Raw genomic sequence first — 21,574 nt, forward strand, 5'->3', positions numbered from 1 at the left:
TATTCAGCCTTGCTATAAAAGTAAGGGGTAAGTTTGTGGTTCTCTCTCTTTTATCTGAAATGAAACATTTTATTTCATATGGAGAGATTCAGTATTCTAATTGGTCTCTAGCCTGGTTCAGACACTGGATTCTTGTGAAACCAGTAGGAAAATGTTGTAAAGATTTATCTAGTCACAGCTGTTCTTTACAAGTAATTTCAAATTTTATAGTTGGCTATAACTGTATTTCCAGCTGTAAATTAGGTCTTTATTGGGTGGGATCTGGGGAGTTGTTATACAAGTTGTCATGAGGTTATGTGTGGTATCCCATACTGTGGAAAAAAAGTAAATTATATTGCATTATGGCAAACACTATACATATAATTCAAATGAGATGTTCTCACAGCCTATAGTTTTACAATTTTAAAGCTTGTCGTAAAACTTATACACATGTATAAACTGCCAGAAAGACACATGTTTTCATTTTATGTAGACGGATACTAACAACTGCTAAGGAATCTCTATGGGAAATTGTTATGGACTGAATTGTGTCTCCTCGAAAAATCACATTGAAGCCCTAACCCCAGTACCCCAGAATAGTACTAAATTTGGATATAGGGTCTTTAAAGATGTAATAAAGATTCAATGAGGTCCTAAGGGTGGGGTCCTAATCCAATATGACTGGGGTCCTTAAAAGAAGAGAAAAAAACACGACGGATGCACACACACAGAGAAAAGGCCATGTGAGGGCACAGCGAGAAGAGGACCACCTTCTAGCCAAGGAGAAAGGTCTAGGGTGAAACCAAACCTGCTGACACCTTGATCTTGGACTTCCAGCCTCCAGAGCTGTGAGAAATCAATTTCTGCTGTTTAAGTCACCCAGTCTGTAGACTTTGTTATGGCAGGCTGAGCAGACTAACACAGCAGCAAACTAGTATAGATATATATTTTGCAGTCATAAATATACATGTACAAGTACATGCATGCACACATAGATTGACTATGTGCAGTAATTATCTAAAGTCCTATTTGAAAGCAGTGGGAAGATTTTTATTATGTCTTTGCATGTTAAATTTTTTGTTAGATAAAAATGTGTATGCATAATTTATATTTATGCATCCAGATTGTATCTGGATATTAATTAAGAAAAACAGAATTGTTTTTATGAAGTAGGGTCAATGTATGGGTACCCTCAAAGAAAAAAAATGTTTTGGACCAATTTACAAGTTGATCATTTCAGCTTTTAGAGAGAATTTAAGAGTCTGGGCTTAATCTACCTACAACTGCCAAAGAAGAATATTAAACTTGGACTCTACTCTTTCAAAGTAAACTTTTTGCATGTAGCTGTTTTATTCCTGTCACTTATCAAGTTACCTTAAGAAGCTTTTTGTGAGTTTAATTAAGCCTGACTAATTCTCCAACAGTACAAAGAAAAATGAATTCCTTAAATATTTAATCCATTTATGACTCAAAGTGTCATTTTCTGAATGTGGCTGTTAAATTTTTGGAATTAATTACTCTTTGAATCATAGCTGTTTTTACAGACACTCAAGACATATAGTCACAGCTCACACAATGCGTAAATTCAACATTTCATCTGTTCATCAAGAGAATTTATTCCAAATGCTGTATTCAAAATCTCAACCCGGTAGGTTTATTTATGGCCATTAACAAAGGAATCTTTGCCTATAAGTGCCGTAATAATCAGGCATGATTGTTGGTTTTTCCTCTGCCTCCCCCTTCGTCCAAGTGTTAATGAGTTAAAGGTTAGCTTCCCTCTATTTGCACAATCGCTACTCTTTTTCATGGCCACTTTGTTCTCCTTAACTAATCTCAAGCCTCCTCTCCATTGCAGGCAGCACCATCATAGGTCTGTCTCTCTCCTTCATATCATCCTAAAACACTGGATGCACCCATTCCTTTATTTCACTTACACATTTCCTCTTGTTCTCTCCCAGTATTTTGAAGGCTATTCAAGACTAGAAGTGTTCTTCAAGACTAGATTCCAAAGAATACAAGGAGATCAATCAGGCAACCACATTTATGGAGCGCCTAATATTCCCAGAACCAGACACTGGATTCCTGTATAAGAAAACTGGAAGACTGGATACATGAGGAGACAGAAAACCACACATACACACACCCACATCACAAATACACGGGCACAGATCCCGACCACCTCGCGATGCTAGTCCTCAGAAATCACTGCATTGTTCCCAGCTCCATACTGGATGCTGAGATTATGTGGGCTGCTATTTAACTCAACTTCTAAAGGAGAAAGCTGCCTTTTGATTGAAATTCAAATTCCCTAAGGGATGTGAAGGAATTGAAAGATGACAAACTAGCTCTTTAGCTTTCACATGTACAAGTCTCAATGTAAGGAAAGTTTCTTCCCAGATACCATTTTCTAGCATTAGGAATATAAACAGTAACTGAAAAATATTTCTAGAATAATTCGCTGAGCAGTCTTCTTTTCCTTCCGCCACCACCTCCCACACACTTTTGATTTTAGATATAATTATTTACATTGAAAATATGAAACACAAAATGGTGTGTTCAAATTTCTTATTTTTTAATAAAATGTGTTATAAAAATAGTGTTGTTGTGAAGAAAAGTGAGAATAGAAGAGAAATCACTCCACTCCCGTGGTGACTAGAATGGAAATGGCCAGCAGTGGGTGGTGGGACAAGGACCTCATGGTGGGCGCCCTGGGTCCAAGGTACCTACCCCCTTTCATCATGCCCACTTCGTAGCACTTGCGTAGCCGGCAGGCCTGACAGCTCTTCCTCCTGTTTTTATCAATCGTGCACTGGTTGGTAGCCGGACACATGTAGTCATTATGTCCTATCGAAAGCAAGAGGACAGAATTAGTATTATTTCAGGAAATTTAGCCAGTCGGAATCTACAGGGAAGCTGTCTGTGGGATGTTTTCACATCTCTTCCTTGGTCTTTCTATGTTGCTGCCTCAACCCATCATCCTTTTTTGTGTCCTTCTTGCAATGTTAAAAAAAAAAAACAACAACTCTCCTACAATTAATTTCTGCCTCCCCAAGTTGCTTTGCAAGTTCTTTGGGCAAATCCCCTTCAGTTCACCCAGCCTATATTTGGGGGCATGATGTTTTATATATATATTCTCAAGGTTAAGCTTTCTCAGTAGATAAGGCCTTTTTTTTTTGGACCCAGGCCACCCACCAAAATTGCTGTCCAAATAGAGCTGTTAGAACTTTCAGACAGAGGGTTTCAAAGTGGCCTTTCTTAAAATATAATTTAAAGAATCTTTAAGTAGGTCTTCAAACGCAGCGCAGAACACCTAAATTCCAGTTGGGAGGTGGTGGGCTGTGGTGGTGACCAAGGTCAGTCCTTAAGGTAGTAAGTCAGTTCACCACCCACTAGCTGGAGGACACTCAGTCGGTTAACGTCCTTAGGCCACACTTCCCCCCCCCCCCCACCGGCACCGCTGCATAACATTATTCTGAGAACTAAATGTGAGGCTACACGTCACGGGCTTAGCACAGTGCCCTGGGTAGGGCAAACACTGAATGAATGTTAGTTGTTGTTGCGGTTATTTTATTCTAAATCCTCTTTCTTTTCTCTCTTGTTTATTGAATCTCTCTCACTCCAATGCTTCTTTCTAATTGGCTTTTTTTTTTCAAGGTTTATTAAGATATAATTAGCATATAATATTGTGATATTTGGGGGGGACCTATGAGCTTCATGAACTTGGATGTCCAAATCTCTCCCCCGCTTTGGAAACGTTCTCATCCATTATTTGTTTAAATAAGCTTTCTATCCTTTTCTCCCTCTCTTTCCCTTCTGGTTCTCCAATAATTCCGAAGGTTGTTTCTCTAATGGTGTCCTGTAATTCACATAGGTTTACTTCAACTTATTGGCTTTTATCATGTCATGCAAGTCTGACCCACAAAAAGGGTCCCCCTTGATCCACAGCACTCTCGAACTTCTATCTTATATCCTGTCCCTCCTTCTCAGCTCAACACCTAACAGATGTCTACAGTGGAGGTCTTTTTCCTCCTTTTCTCCTGCCTGGCTCAACCCACGTCAATCTGCTTTCCACCTTCGTTACTCCACAAAAACAGCTTACCGGAAACTGTCAATGACTTCTGTTGCTGAATTCAATAGACACTTTCAGCCCACATCACACTTGACCCATCAGAAGCATCTGACAGTTCCTTCCTTCCTCTTGACACATGCTTTTCCCTCGGCTTCTGTAACCAAATGCTCCCAGCGTTCCTTCTACCTCTCAAGCTGGAGCTTCCCAGAGTTTGCAGATTTGCCTCCCTCCGTGCCACAATAATCCAGAGCTGAACAGGGCTCAATGCCAGGCCCTTTCCTCTTCTGTGACTCTGAATTCTCCCACCAGAAAAGCTCTCTCACGCCTACAGCTTTCATCACCACTAAATACAGATAACGCACAGACTTAAACTCCCAGCCCAACCCTCTTCTCTGAGCTCTGGGGACAGGTATCCAATTGTCCACATGAAGTTTCTGCTCTAAGGTTTAGAAGTCACCTCATTTCTTTATCCATCAAAAGAAGTCTGGTTGATAATGTACAGAATATTAAACTTCACAAATTAAAAAGTATTATTGGCATGTTTTTATAAAGCAGCCCATTTATATGAGTCTAAATTCTTGCACCTCTTGGGAAAACATCCTGAATTTAGACTAAAAAGATGATACGTACTATTTTAAAATATGTTTTCCATTCACAAAAAACAGTGAGTGTATATGTGACCTTCTAATTCAGATTCTCTGTTTAAGTCTCCATTTTCTCATTTACTAAGGGCAAGACTCAACATGTAGTGAAATGTTTTAACTACAGACCTCTTTGTTCTTTATTCAATTTAAGGGTCAGTCCAATTAGAATAGGGTGGAGTGGGGACTTGATAAGAAATGTTGGTCTCATAAAACTCGATTCTCTATCTTTAGATATACATTATAAAAGGCACTGTATAAACAGGTTTCAGATTAAATTAACATCTGCATTCTTCTATTGCATAAGAGGAATCAACAAACAGAGTTAAAACCTTGTAACTTCAGTAAGAGACCACACTCTGCCTCGAATACCCAGGCATAGTTATTACTTTTAGAATCTTCCCTATTAACAGGGGCAAATTGAGGAAATAATAGAATCAGAAATAAAATTTACCTGGGCAGATATAAACTCTAGGCAAAAAGTGTATTCTTCTGACACCTCAAAGAAACTCTTAGTGTTTGGTCTTCCATGATGTTTATATAGTACATGTTGACTTATTTTAACTCGTAAAATATAAGTTTATATCAGAAGAAAACAGTTAATAATAATTTGAACCAAAAATTACTTTGATTCACTTTCTTTCCCAAAAGCCAGAAGTTCTGCAAGCCAAAAGATGGGAGAACTGAATTGGGTCTGAAGTCAATGGTTAAATCTTATGTTTGGATTGGTCAGCCATCGTAGATATGTATCTTTATAAAACCAAGTGAAATTCCTGAACTAACATGTTTAACACATAAAATATGCGGGATTTGTACAATCGAATTCATCCCTTAACAAGAATGAAAATAGATGCACAACAGAACCAAGTTCATAATGCAAACCTTTTGTGACAAAGCTGGGCTTTCTCCTGCCTAACCTACGTGAAAATTTAGAATTGACAAATTGGCAACAAGAAAAAATTAACAAGTACTTGTTTCATATAAACAATTAAAACAAATTCTTCTTAACCAAACACCATTAACAACTATTTATAAGTCTTCAACTGACATCAGAAGAAAACACAAGTTTTTTGTTGCCTAATGAGTATAATTTTGTAAAGATGTGTTCTTAAAGCAACTGATTTAAGTTTCTTTAAGAAGAAACTTCTTTTTAAATGTTATCATTTGGTCTTGTAAAAATAATGGAAGAGAAAATCTTATTGAAGTAGAGTTCATTTAAAAAAAAACTCCCACCAACTATCTTAATGAAACATACAGTGTCTTTACTGAAGAGACTGAGGAACTCTGTGTACCTGTGACCAGATCAGCCCAAAAGTTCCTCTTGCACAGCATGAAGTGCAAGAGGCCAAATCCAAGATGTGAGCTGCAAGTGAAGGTTTGGAGAAATAATCACTATTTTTTTTTTGCCCACCAAAATATAAAGCCTTTGAGCTAATGTAGTGTTTGAATAATAGGAAGTGGGGGTGGGAGAGGAGACAAGGCAGGTGAACCATAAGCAGGAAGCATGAAGAGTGGGGAGAGGAATTACTAGGAATTGCCTGTAAGCAGGAATTACCAGACTCACCCACGGCTCCAGGGGCCTCAAACAGAGCTTTTACCCAGGCCTCTCTGGGATTCTTTTCCTTGACTTTTTGTTTCCCCCTTTCTTCTTATTTTCCCTCTTTCAGCTATTTTTGCATTTTTACCATCACACAGAAAGTCTATATTTGTTACAAATATAGACTTTGCTTTACAAAAATAAGCAATGGCCCATATTCAGAGATTCAAAAGAAATATAACAACAGACCAAATTAAAACAAGCAGGTGAGGATGTGGAGAAAAGGGAACCCTCGTGCACCGTTGGTGGGAATGTAAACTGGCGCGGCCGCTGTGGAAAACAGTATGGAGGTTCCTCAAGAAGTTAGAAATAGAACCACCATACAATCCTGCAGTGCCACTTCTGGATATGTATGCAAAGGAAATGAAATTGTTATCTAGAAGAGATATCTGTACCCCCATGTTCATAGCAGCACTGTTCACAATAACCAACGATGGAAACAACCTATGTGTCTGTTGACAGATGAACAGATAAAGAAAATGCGGAATATATATAATGGAATATTGTTCATCCTTCAAAAATAAAGAAATCCTGTCATTTTCAACAAGGTGGATGAGCCTGGAGGGCATCAGTTAAATGAAATAAGCCAGACAGAGAAAGATAAATACTGCATGGTATCGTTTATATGTGGAATCTGAAAAAAAAAAAGTCAAATTCATAGAAACAGAATAGAAAAGTGATTGCCAGAGGCTGGGGTGAGGGAAATGGGGAGAAGCTGGTAAAAGGGAACAACTTTTAGCTGTAAGATGAATAAGGTCTGAGGATCTAACATATAACATGGAGACAATAGTTGATAGTGCTGTATTGTTTAACTGAAATTTGCTCAGAGAGTAAAACTTAAATGTTCTCACCCAGAGGAAAAAAAAGCAGAGAAAGAAAAAAGTAAATATATGAGGTGATGGATGTGCTAACTAACTAATTCAAAGGGGAGAAATCCTGCCGCAATGTATACATATATCATATCATCACAACGTACACTTTAAATATCTTACAATTTTATTTGTCACTTATACCTCAGTAAAGCTGAAAACAATAACATAAAACAAGCAGTAACCTGAGAGGAATTTAATAGTGTGTATCTTTCCTTTTGTCACCCTTTTCCCTCAGTGCTTTCTGGCAGTCACCTCAGACCAAATCTCTTTACTAAGCTTCCCACCCCTGCCCCCAGTTCATTTAGACTCGACTGTCTCACAGACTCTCTGAGATGTGTCCCAAACATAAGTGACCATCTTCTCTCCTCACCTACCTGTTCCTATTCACCAACACACTGTGACGCCTGAAACATGCGTGTTGTTCTAGACTCTACCCTCTTCCTCACTCAAACCCCACACACACACAGTATAAACACCTACCAAATCAATTATTTTAAAGTTCTTTTTCAAAGCCACATCAGCTTTGTCCTGGGCCCGCCATCACTACCATAGCCCCAAGAATTTCCCACCCAGGTTACCACGACAGCCACGGCCTGCAGCCTTCCCCTGCCCATCATGCCCCACCACGTTGCCAGAGGGATTTTTATAAAATCACACACCATCATGTCACTAACCCACTTTACTACTCTGATGTTCCTCAAAGCTCTCAGGATAAAATCTAAATGCCTCAGGACAGCTCACCAAGCTGTTCCTGATCGGCCCTTACCTCCTCTCCTAGCCTCCTCTCTCACCACCCTCTAAGCCACATCCAAGCTCTAGCTGTGTCTTTCTGTTCACTGTGTGCTCCTTCACACCCCAGGGTCTTTGCACATGCCCTTCTTTCTTGTGGGAACACACTTCTCCTACTCTCGGCCCAATGGACTCCTACTCATATTTCAGGTGTTATCAGCAATTCCTCTGGGAAATCCTTTCTGCCCCTCCCGTGATGCCTGTCTTTTGTCCTGTCGTAACACCTACTACATTGCCCTTTAATCGCTGTTTCAACCCCCAGGTCACTTTGGGTTTGACAAGGAATGGACTATCTCTGTCTCATTTGTCACCAGGTATCCTGTGTCCAGCACATTCTCAAGGCACAGAGTGGAGCTCAACAAATATTTGTTATCGGAACAAAATGGAATCCCTAAGCTCTGTGTTGCCCCTCCCTTGCCCCCTGAACCCCCTCTGTGGAGCACAGGCCTCCTGAGGGGGCAGATTGGAGTTGTATAAAGGAAGACGGTGACCCCCAACAAAGCAATGGTCACTACACCCCAGGACCCCAAAACTCAGGTCCACAAAAACAAGACTTGGTCCTATGGGACGAAACCAGCAGAGGGAGAGGCAAGTCTACTCTTCAACACTGGATGGGGCCAGACATTAGCATAAAGGAGCAGGTCTTCACAGATGTGACAGGTCAGGAAGTGAGAAGTAAGAGCTTGGATTACCCATGAATTATCTCCACCACTATTTCTATTCTGATGCCTTGCTGGTTTTCTAAGATGAGTGTATTTTATGACTGCCCCCAAATAAAAATCAACACGTTCTAATTATTTCAAAGCTTGTTGTTTATAGAAATGTTTTCGTGAATTAAAATTTTATTTTTTTTTCCCTCTAACATTTTGGTTATGTATGCATTTTAATATGGTTCCTTTTACTAATAGTGATTTCTTTTAGGACTGTTTTAACTTTTTTGGAACTTCTATTTTATGACTTTTCTGAAGTTCAATTCTACAAGGTGATTAACAATTTCTTCCTCTCATCTCCCCCCACTCACTGCCATCACCAAGAAACAGATTTAGCTGTGAAAATAATGGGTCCCTTTTATTACTTCCCATAAAAAATTTAAATTCTTATAAATGAACTATTAACAGCATCAAAGTATTAGTAGGGAAGGAGGCACATCTTAATTGAAGGGTTTCCTACATATAAAATACATGGACCCTTCAGTAACTGAAGCTAAAATACAATGTGCACTGCTCGTCTTAATAGTTAAAGATATTTAAAATATTTGCTTCAATAATATTACATAAATCTGAACAACAACTTGCCTCAATAACAGTTCTGTGATAGGTATGTAGGGTAGTTTTTTTTTTTTTTCTTCCTTTTTTACTACTTTCTAGCTTGTGGATTCAGAAGTTGTACTTGAACTGTGCTTTCCAACTATTTCTATCACTGACACATTTCAAAGTTTGAAGGAAGCACACACACAGATTTAAGTCATAACCAGAAAAACTTCAAATTATATGACATCAACTCTTATTTTATGATTTTTTTTATAAATGAGCTCAGGAAAAATATACACAGTTCTCTGGGGGGAAAATGAATTAAAATCAAAAAGACTGATGAGGTCAGGCAAAAAGCTAAGCATGTTAAGGAATAAGCACTTAGCATTTTTTATCAAAATATGAGGAGTTAGCTAACGGTTCATATTTTTAAGGTATGGAAATGAAAATGAATTCTCAAATTAAAGATAAATTAACTCTCCAGTGTTTAAGCAACCACAAATCCAAAAAAAAAAAGGTTCAACTTTAGCTAATCTTATCTGAAAGTCTCATTGTATGGTTTCAAAGAAACAGTATTTCATTTTCAAAGTCCCATTCTTTTATACCTGATTAATCCATAAATTTAGCTAGCATCTATAAAGCTTGGTTACCTTTTCATTAAAGGCTCATTGAAATTAGAATTTGAAGTATCCAAGAGCCGTACACAAATTGTTTAAGGTGCCAAATAAGATGTCAAAATCAGTATTTCTTTCTCCTTCTAAGAATCAATATGCATTTATAGAGTGTTAAATACAGTTTCAAATTTGATATGGAATCACAGGATCATATACATATTTGGCCAAGAGGAAACCTCTAACTTTTTGTTTTATCAGTGAAAGATTATACTTTTCTTGAGGTGTTAAGGTACAGAAAACATGTCAAAACATAGTTTTGAGCCTTAGCATTGGGAAAATAAGGGTTTGCTCATGAATTTTCAAAGCACTGCAATATAAACAAGCAACCATCCCAACCTGAGTGGAGGCTTCCAGCTACAGCCCCTCCTCAGCTTGTTCATTTCACACTTGTGCATGAGATCGTATGACCAAACATCTTGCTTCTAAGAAAACCGACCCATTTGGGTACTGACCATGATGTGCCAGGCACTGCGTAATACACGGATTATTTCATTTATTTCCCCAGCAACTCTATGAGGAAGGGATTATATTTATCTCCATTTTACAGATGTAAACCTATGATAAAAGTTATAAAGCCTGCTCAAAACCACACAGCAAGCAAGTGGCAGAGATGGGTTTTGAAGCAAGGGCTCCCTTACTCCAGAGATTGAACTCTTATTCATATATGGAAGGCTCAACTTCCCCAAAGGACAAGACCTTCACTCAGGAACTGTATCTACTTTCCAGAGGCAATAATGGTAAGATTCTCTGCAACTGGTTGATCACTGAGTGTTCTGCTTCTTAGAAAGCTCATGCATGAGAAAGTAAAAAGTGAGGAATTAATAAGACAAATGTTACTGTCTTCTATTTAACTATCTGAAAGAAAAATACTGTGCAAGGCCAAATCAATATTGAATCCTTTTGGCAATAACATTTGACTTAGATGACAGGGATGAAATGAATGGTCCAACTCTCCTGGACATGATAGTACAAAGGAACAGAAGTCTAGTCCTCCCTTACACTCCAAGGAAAATATTGACTTCCTGCATTATCTCCAGCTACTCCAACCCTGACTCATGAGTGCTGCTTGATCTTAGCAGTGCCCATACATTCATTGACTGTGACCAAAGGAAAGAAGTGTTATGGGAGTTGCTGGCTAGCACTGAAGAACCAGTCCAAACGGTGATGCTGTGGGGCCCCACTGGCAAAAGGAAAAAGAAGACTGGCAGGGAATCTGTTGTAGAAATGAGAGTTCAAAAGGCTTTTTTTAATGAAAATGGGAGTGTATAATTTTCATTAAAAAAATGAAGACTTTAAAAGTATTCAAAGTTATGCCAAGGAAAAAATCATACCAAAATATGCACTAATCATCTCTGAGTAGTAAAGTAGATGAGGAAGAGAGAAGATGTCAAGAAGTTTGAAATAGCTTTGCCAAATTCTTAGGGCTACAGAAGAGGAGGAAGAAGTCAAAGATTCTGGTGGTTTGTGCCAGGATGTCTTGAAAACTGTTCTAATCATTAATCACAAGGAGGATCTGATTTGGGAGGCCAGTGGGAAAAAGAGGTACAGAACAATTTTAAACATGTTGCATTAGAGATTTCAGGAGCACACCAAGAGCCAACTACCAAGCAAGTTATTGTAAATGCAATACTGAAGCTTGGGAGGCAAGTCAAAATGAAGTTGGAGATAATATGATTCAGAAATTCTACTTCTGGGTATATGCCCCAAAGAATTGAAAGCAGACTCAAACAGATATTTGTACACCCATGTTCACAGCAGCATTATTCACTACAGCTGACAGGTGGAAACAACCCAAATGTCCACTGATTGATAAATGGGTAAACAAAATGTGGTATATACAGTAGTCCCTCCGCCATCTGCAGGGGATTTGTTCCAAGAACCCCAGTGGATGCCTGAACCACAGACAGTACAGATATATATATACCATGTCTTTTCCTACACATGCATACCTGTGATAAAGTTTAATTTATAAATTAGGCACAGTAAGAGAATATCTGAATTGCTAGCATCTCTACTCTCACACTTTGGTGCCATTATTAGGTACAATAAGAGTTACTTGAACACAAGCACCGCGATACCTCGACAGTCGATCTGATACACCAGATGACTACTAAGTGACTAACAGCGGGATACAATGGATAAAGGGATGATTCACATCACCGAGCGGGACAAAGATGGATGACAAAAGATTTCATCTCGTTACTCAGAATTGCATACAATTTAAAACTTAGGAATTGTTTATTTCTGGAAACTTCCATTTAATATTTTCAGACCACAGTTGACCACAGGTAACTGAAACCAAGGAAAGCAAAACTGCAGGTAAGGGGGGATTACTATACATAGAATGGAATTTTATTCAACCTTAAAAAGGAATGAAATTCTTTTTTTTAACTTTTATTTTATATTGGAGTATAGTTGATTAACAATATTGTGTTAGTTTCTGGTGTACAGCAAAGTGATTCAGTTATACATATACAAATGTCTATTCTTTTTCAGATTCTTTTCCCATATAGTTTATTACAGAATACTAAGTAGAGTTCCCTGTGCTATACAGTAGTTCCTTGTTGATTATCTGTTTTATATATAGTAGTGAGTATATGTTAATCCCAACCTCCTAATTTATCCCTCCCCTCTCTTCTTTCCCCTTTGGTAACCATAAGTTTGTTTTCTAAGTCTGTGAGTCTGTTTCTGTTTTATAAATAAGTTTATTTGTACCATTTTTTAAAAATTCCACATATAAGTGATATCATATGATATTTGTCTTTCTCTGTCTGACTTACTTCACTTAGTATGATAATCTCTAGGGCCATCCATGTTGCTTCAAATGGCATTATTTCATTCTTTTTTATGGTTGAGTAATATTCTATTATATATATATATATATATATATATATATATATATATATATGTACCACATATTCTTTATCCATTCATCTGTTGATGGACATTTAGGTTGTTTCCATGTCTTGGCTATTATAAATAGTGCTGCAACTAACATTGGGGGTCATGCATCTTTTTGAATTATGCTTTTCTCCAGATATACGCCCAGGAGTGGGATTGCAGGATCATATGGTACCTCTATTTTTAGTTTTTTAAGGAACCTCCATACTATTCTCCATAGTGGCTCTACCAATTTATTTATATTCCCACCAACAGTGTAGGAGGGTTCCTTTTTCTCCATACACTCTCCAGCGTTTATTGTTTGTAGACATTTTGGTGATGGCCATTCTGACAGGTGTGAGGTGATACCTCATTGTAGTTCTGATTTGCATTTCTCTAATAATTAGCAATGTTAAGCCTCCTTTCATGTGTTTATTGGCCACCTGTATGTCTTCTTTGGAGAAATGTCTATTTAGATCTTCTGCCCATTTTTTGATTTGGTTGTTTCTTTTTTTGATATTGAGCTGCATGAGCTGTTTGCATATTTTGGAGATTAATCCCTTGTCAGTCGCATCATTTGCAAATATTTTCTCCCATTCCGTGGGTTGTCTTTTCATTTTGTTTATGGTTTCCTTTGCTGTACAAAGCTTTTAAGTTTCATTAGGTCCCATTTGTTTATTTTTGTTTTTATTTTCATTACTCTAGGAGGTAGATCCAAAAAGATATTGCTGTGTTTTATGTCAAAGAGTGTTCTGTCTATATTTTCCTCTAAGAGTTTTATAGTATCCGGTCTTACATTTAGGTGTTTAATCCATTTTGACTTTATTTTTGTGTATGGTGTTAGAATGTTCTCCCCAAACACCAGGCACTGTGCTAAGTGACTTCAGCCCTTTATCTCATCTTAACATCATAACTGAGGAGGTAGGGTATTGCAATTCCCATGTTATAGAAGCAGAAGCTGAGACTTCAAAAGACTGAGTAACTTACTGAAGGCCACTTGGCTGGTAGCTGGAGGAGCCATGACTGAAATCCAGGTCTGTGTCATTCACAAGTCCTGGTTCCCCCAGTAACACCACAATAGGGTTGGTGAAATGGAAAGAACTCGAGAACTATTGAACCAGAATGCCTAAATATGTTACAACTGACACTGTAATAAAAATAGAATTCCCTAATGTAATCACTGTATTATATCTTTGGGAGGGCATTTCAGAAGCAGCAAGGAAATTAAATAAAACCTGTGATTCCTAATACTTCCACAGTTAAAGTTATGAGAGCTTAATCACATGAAATACATTTATCTGTAGGTTATAACATATATTATACAAAAATCTTTCCGGAAAACCTTTCAGCATGCTCCAGCATAAAATAAAGAAAAAAGAGAAAGTAGAAATAAGGTATTGAGGAAGTAAATAAAAAATTTACATTCTGTGAAAGAACAACTGCAGTACTATGTTTAGAACCGAAGTTTGACTCAGATATTAAAGTGAATATTCTCTGATTTACAGCCAATGCAACGAGCCAAACAAAATGAAATAGAATTTGGCTGTCTCAGTGAACACATTCCTAAAAATCCAGTGAGGACATTCAGTATGCCATGATTTGAACGATTTCACAACCACATCTGTACGTAATGGCATGCAAATAAAAACAGTATACCTTCATAATGCATCCCCAAATTATATTTTTACAGCTAATCAATTCTAGTATATCTTATCAGTGACAGCAACCACTTACAAATGACATTTTACTTTTATTTTTTAATGAAAGTATTTTTTAATAAAAGTATTATTTATACCTCAGTCTATTTTTAAAGGAAAAAAAAACTTTAAAGGAATTCTAGGAAAGATACTTGTCCTGGAAAGTTTCTTTTTCTAAATGAAGTAAAGGGGAAATCTTCTATCTACTGGCCCTCGTCAGATCCCCGTCTGCTAAAAATTTTGGCCAGGGCAACAATATGATCCCTCTCCTTGTCCGGCCTCGCTTACCATGTGCAAAACCACAATTGTTTTAAGGCCATGGCACAGGATCAAACCAACAGCTGCAATAAAGGAAAACATAATGAAATCAATGACCACCAGCTCACTGTCAAACCCCAGAGACCATGAACCGCTTTCCATAACGCCTCTTAGGGCTCAACACATAAGCAAGTGCTGTTCCACAGTCCAGAAAAGGACTTTCTGAAATCGCTCCCCCGGAACAACTGGTAAGTATCAGACAAAGAGGGGACCAGCGTGACAATCGGACCAATGAGTTCCACGCCAGTCCGTGTTCTGCTCACCTCAAGACCCCTCTCCTTTGCTCTGTTCAATTGTTTCCAGAGCTTTTCTTCAAGCTTTCTTCCTTCTTGTGTTCATTTAAAGTCCAAACAGTGGTGGCCAAAAACAGTAGAAACAATTTCAAACTGTTCTTGTCCCAAGCTGAAGAGCAAATAAGAGGAAAATGGACAAGCGATCAGAGCAAGAGGGTAAAACTCAGAGCCTGTGCTTCAAGTCCTGGATGCCTAGAACCACCGATAAGTGCATCGCCCCACCCTGCCATCTCTGGGTCATTGTGGTGCTTTAAGGAGAAAATGGAAAGACTATTTACTAAGATCCGATGTGGTGTGGAATATGAATGTCCTTCAAGCTGCCACACCTGAATGTTCCCTTGTTAGCGTTTGACCATCAAACTGCTAAATAAGGGGTTTCATCCACCTTCAGGAGGCCTCCAAAATTAACGCCCCAGGTGAAGCTCCTCTCAAACATCCTGGTAAAAATAAAAGAAGAGGCAGGAGCTTCTGATTCCATGGTCAGAGGTCTCTTCTAGCGTGTTTTAACAGATGAGTTCAGTCATTTTCTTAAACTGAAGTCCACTTCAAATATGTGGAAATAAACCAAAAGACAATCTGTCAAACTTAGAAAGAACTACTAGTCTTCTTTCTCAGCTTGAATAACAATTTCTCCTAACAAGTAGAAATAAATGGATGCTGGTTTTCATTCACTGTGTTGCTAGTGAACCTTTACAGGATGGTTGTTGGATAAAACAAAACAAAACCTACACATAAGGAGAATTGTTTTGTACTTAATTGTACTTATTTGCATGGCAAATTTAAATCCAACATAGCACAGATAATCTCTTGCATTTTATGGTCCTCACGGTGGGGGATCGTTACTTCACCATAAGCTGCAGGAGCCCTGCAGCCTGGCAAAGAGCTGTGCGAATATCAGACGCTCAGTAAATGAAGGAGTGGGAAGCAGAAGTGGTATTAAAATCCACACTGTCTGGGCATCCAGACAGCTCAAGTCTACATGGTCATACTGCCCCGGAGAGAGCCTTCTCTCAGACAAGCCACTTCACCGTGCTTGGAAAGTTTTCTCATTTCTCAAAGGTCTATATGCAGTCCACACCGCACTGTAGTTGATGAGAACGAGAGAGCCTGGGAAAATCTAGAGTCTCCTTTCCCTCCCCTCTCCAGAACTAGCCTCAGGAAATAAAACGGCATAGCTGTATGGTCTGAACAAGCTTTTTGATATCTTGGCCCCAGATCCTCATCTGTACAGGGGAAGGTTTGAACCTGTTGATCACTAGGGCCCATTCTAGCTCTAAACTATGATTATTCTCTTTTCTCACTTTCCTGAAGTACACATTTCCTTTTCATCTGGCTTCTTGGGGGTCCAGACGGATGATATTTTTTTTGCTACTGCCAAGAGTTGACCTCCACTGGTGGTCGTGGCACTAAGTGGAAGGAATACAGGCATATTTAGGGAATGCCACAGTGCCAGGAGCATTGAACTTCTATTTGAGTCCCATGCCATCCTGGATGAACAAGGCAACCCCTCTGGGCCTTTTGATACCTTCCCAAGTGGCTACCATGAGGCCCAGAAAGATAATATATGCAAACACTCGGTCAACCATAAAACTTTGTGCCAATAGAAGGTATTACTATGGACTAATATACAGCCATTAAAATAAAATGAGACTTGTATGTACTAATATGGAAAAATCTCCACTATACATTATTCAGTGAAAAAAACTAGGCCCAAAATAATGTGTAGAGTATGATACCACTTATGTTACCGAAATATGCACATGTGTGTATAAGTATGTGTATGTATATTTATGTAACTTTTGGAAGAAACTGTTAATACAGTGTTTACCTATCAAGAAAGGAAGTATGGATTTTTGAATGGGAGCAGAGGAAGACCTGAACTTTTCATCATATACTATTTTACCTATCAAGAAAGGAAGTATGGATTTTTGAATGTGAGCAGAGGAAGACCTTAACTTTTCATCATATACTATTTTGTACTGTTTAACATTTAACCATGTGTATTTGTGAATTCATTGTTTTTTAATAATCAAAACAGAAAAAAATATTTTAAAAATTTCTAACCAACACTAGCCCAGCGTCAACAATCTTCATTTCTTTTCTGGTTCAGCTACCATTCCCGTCCAGTGGTTACTTCTCTCTGCTCAGCAACCCATGGGACAAGCAATAAACTTAACCACCAGAACTTCACTAAGCAAGAGAAAACACCACACTTCTTTTATAAAGAATGGGGAAAAGGTTAAGTGTGAGCTGCATTTTTCGGTCCTCAGATAGTCCAGCAGAGAATGAGCAGCAGATCCCAAAACACAGGCAGATGCTCCTGTCTTGAAGCCATGTTGAGTATGTGACTCTCCTCCTGCCCCCGCTGGGCCTGGCGTCCCTTGATTTCTGCTAACCCAAACCTTTACCCGTGAAGGGTCTTGGTCCCCTCCCCATATAGACGGTGGAGTCATCATTCACTTTTATCCTATGCCAATAGGGTATAAGTAGGCACAGGGGGCAGCCCAGATTCTGCTCAGTGGATGGTAACAGCCCCATTTTCCCCTGGCAAACAGGACTAACCCCAGCCAACTCTGTACCCACCGTTTCTTGCCTGTCATCTTAGTGGGACAAGGAGCCAACTATGGTCAGGTGGCAGTCCTCACTTCCAGTGTCCCTTTTAGAAGCATTCCTTCCCTTGGGGGATGCCAAAGAACACAGTGGTTAATACAACACAATGGGTTCTGCAGTCCAACTAGCTGGGTTCAATACTGGTTTTGTTTCTTATACACCTCAGTTTCCTCATCTGTAAATGAGAGTAATTTTAGTGCTGACTTCCTAGAATTTTGTGGAGGATTAAATGAGATGATGCATATCAAACCCTAACGTAAAGCCTGGTGCAGGGCAGGTACTCATTAAACATTAACCATCATTATTATTATTTTTTTAAAGGTTTATTTCTTCATTGTGGTGCACAGGCTTCTCATTGTAATGGCTTCTCTTGCTGCGGAGCACAGGCTCTAGGCACGCAGGCTTCAGTAGTTGCGGCACCTGGGCCCTAGAGTGCGCAAGCTTCGGTAGTTGCGGCGCACGGGCTCAGTAGTTGTGGTGCACGGGTTTAGGTGCTCCACGGCATGTGGGATCTTCCCGGACCAGAAATCAAACCCATGTCCCCTGCATTGGTAGGTGGATTCTTAACCACTGTGCCACCAGGGAAGTCTTAACCATCATTATTATTAGAAGCTCAATCTCCAGCAGAAGAGCTTAGCTTTTTAGGGACAGCACCTAAATGACAAGACCTTCAAACCAATCTGTAATAACCTATCATTTCTTAATAGTTAAACAATCCTTTTTTACCCTTAAGTAATTCTCTTCACACTATATAACTTGCTAGGCTACATTTATGCAATCAAGTGTAAATCATCCAAAACACTTCATCCTATCCAAAAATTCACTTCAGTCGGCATAAGGCTAACTGTCAGAGCTGGAAACTATTCTTAGGCTTGAAAAAGAAAGCAAAAATGTAAGAAAAATAGCTATTTATTCGAACCTCTTAATAAAATACATTCAAACACCTTTTTAAACAATGGAGAATTGCAGTCTAACTGTCCAAGAATGTAGGAAAGTCATAACATGCCTCTGAAAAGAGCTAAACTCAGCTAATAATTCACTTCTGGGCTTTAAAGTGAACGTGGCTGCGTCTCCTGCCCAAGAAGATAAAGGACGAAAGTCATCTATAGTCAGTAAGCCCCAAACTATTAAGCCAATCTGTACTCCGATTTCTGATTCAAGCTACCTGAATTATCTTCACTGAGAACAGGGAAGAAGAACTACACTTTATTTAACAGAATATATAATATTTCAAGAAGTGTTAAATTTGGTATAATTACCTTTTTGAAATCTATTCTTTCTACTGATTAATAATTTGGTGCCATTCCAAATTCTCATTTTGAAGCAACAATTATAAAGGTTATTGTGAATTTTTTTTTTCTAATTTACTGCAAAATGCTTGTTCAGTCTGGAAGCAGAGCCCACAGTTTGGGATTGCTCTCACAGAGATTATATTCTTTGGTGTCACTATCAGGACATAGCAAGATTTAAAATGGACTATTTAGACTCAACCAACCATAAAATAAAGTCTATTCCAATAACTTACATATCCAACAAGTTTAATTTTAAAATTGTTTGCCTCTAATTCCATACTAAAAGCCTCGTTTTTCTGACCCTTCTTGATCTACTGCCATATTGGCAGGTACCAAGCAGATAGCCCCATGATAACTGCTCCTGTAAAGATTTTCTTCGAAGAATGCTACTGTAACCTGACACATAGGCCTTTTTAATAGCAGTTCACCCCACTTAATTGGTAACTGAAACAAAGCCGATTTTGAAGGAACAAGTTTCTACTAAAGTCATGCAGAAATAAATCAATGTGACCTGTTATTTCTTGATAAATGATTCATTCTTTAATTTCTAGTCCCTTCATTTCAAATACACTATTAAGTAGTTAAATGATTTCATACCATGAATGATAAATCACAGCAATCCCTAATCCAGTTATGGCTTTAAGCAAAAGGGGAGTCCAAAGCAGGATGGCACCATACAAGGTATGATTGTGGTCTCGTTTCTACTGAAAATACAAAGCTAAACTCCTTAGGAAAAAAATGAAGCAATTGAAAGTAAGATACTAATTCACAGATACAATACTAAAAACAGAGAGGAATGGATCAAGAGGTGGGATGGTAGGCCAGAAGTCATCTCACATTCAACTCCCAGTTGCTCGGTGGTCCAAAGGCATCATTAAAAAAAATTGCAAGCATTAGCCTCAGGGTTCTTCCAATCATGCTGACAACATCCCAGAGTCATCCCCTTTCTCTCCCTCAAAATCCAATCTGCTATGAATCGTTGCCGGTTCTACTTCCAAATCAGCTGCTGCCTCTCCTTCGGCAAAGCAGCCCTTCCACGTGGTGAGGCAGGGCCCCCATCAGCTGCCAGGCTGCATGTCCTGTGCTCCTCTCTTGGTCCCCAGGTCTATCCAGTTTTACCTCTCACCTTGTCTATTCCAATGGTTTCTTGACTCCAACATGTTTCACCACATGCAGGCAAACTACTCAAGGGCAAAAGAACTAAAAGGACTAATCTACTAGGAGTAGTATAGTGGTAGTAGTAGTAGTAGTAGTAGTGATAGTACTAGTAATATTTCAAAGAGCTACCTTCTTGAAGAGGTAAAAATGAAGGGATTTTTTAAAAAACTGAATGGCCTTAAAAACCAAAATTAATTTGGATAAAGGAGCTCCAGCATTATGATGGTCAAGTGAGAAAATTTCATATCTCTAAAATCACTAAGACACACTTTTCACATTTCTAAGAGTTAATGCAACAAAATACTCTGTTTTTGCCCCGAGGCAAGAAGAAACAGCCCATCTCAGGGGCACATTAGCACAGAGAAGATGTCCTCCACCGCTGAGCCTCACCTGGGGTAGCCGGGAGCCACCAACGCAGAGCCCGGAACTCCCTGGCACATCAGACAGCTTATTCGAGAAGACCAGAGCATCTGCTCCTTGTCACTGAGTAGTTAGCTTTCTCTCCCAAGGCCTTCTTAAAGGGATAAATTTACTTTTTGTGATAAACAAACAAAAGAATAGAACCATTACAGTGATTAGTCCATTACAGCCAAAGATTGGCTTTCAATTTTTCCAGCTGCTTCAAGATGACTTTCCTACCCTTTATCCAACCACTTTCAGAATGAAAAGTACAAAATTTCTAAATGAAGAAGTGGGAGCAGAATGAACTGCTAAAGTACATGTCATCAGTCACGATGCCATTGGCACAAGGAGTTATGGCAAAGGGCAGACCGTCGAGGTGAGGATCAAGCACTGTCTCCAGAGTGATCAACTCATGTATGTCGTCCTTATGTGCAGGATGCTCTTCAACTGTGTGGGGCCCTCATGACAAACATAAGATGAAAATGCATTTGAAAGCACCACTCCTTTCATGAAAGCTTACTGTCAGGATGTGATTTCTCAATCAGTCCTCAAATTTTATCCCCTTTCAAAGTAATCCTTTTTCTTGAAAGGTCTGGGAAATGCTGGTGTAATGCAGAGTCTAGTACCTTAGCCAAAAGGTTAAGACACCAAGGGAAAAAAAGCCTCATTCTAACGCAAAGCTTTGTGAATTTCAGTGGCTGTCCCAGCATATTCAAATCAAAGGGGGGAAACTCTTACTAACACTAGTCCTCTTGAATGACTAAATTTTAAGTCTTTGATTGATTGGGAACATCCTTTGGAAATATAAAGACTTTTTCATGCTGTGGGACTCGAGAAATATGAAAAGGAAGTTGAGAGCTGCCAGTTCTGGACATCTGGATTGCAATTCCTCATTTCAACAGGGTTTCAGTTCTATTAGTGTGCAACTGCCATCAACAACTGTTAACACCCAAGGCCCTCCCAAAAGGCTGGCTCTTCCTCCCTGGGATGTATGATTAGGGTAAACAATCACTGTTTGGCTGCATGACTGAAATATTTCATCCTTGCCGGTCA

At 38.9% G+C, this 21,574-nt stretch overlaps 1 protein-coding gene across 2 annotated transcripts in view; it reads right to left on the minus strand.

The window, feature by feature from the left end:
* The window catches only part of ESR1 (estrogen receptor 1), a 259,834-nt gene that overhangs the window by 191,201 nt on the left and 47,059 nt on the right, over positions 1-21,574 (minus strand). For both annotated transcript variants that reach the window (XM_036872012.1, XM_036872013.1), the window contains exon 4: positions 2,707-2,823. In XM_036872012.1, the coding sequence (XP_036727907.1) occupies positions 2,707-2,823 (117 nt within the window). The remainder of the gene's footprint in view (positions 1-2,706; positions 2,824-21,574) is intronic.

The sequence above is a fragment of the Balaenoptera musculus genome, chromosome 12, assembly GCF_009873245.2.
Source record: "Balaenoptera musculus isolate JJ_BM4_2016_0621 chromosome 12, mBalMus1.pri.v3, whole genome shotgun sequence".
Lineage (NCBI taxonomy): Eukaryota > Metazoa > Chordata > Mammalia > Artiodactyla > Balaenopteridae > Balaenoptera > Balaenoptera musculus.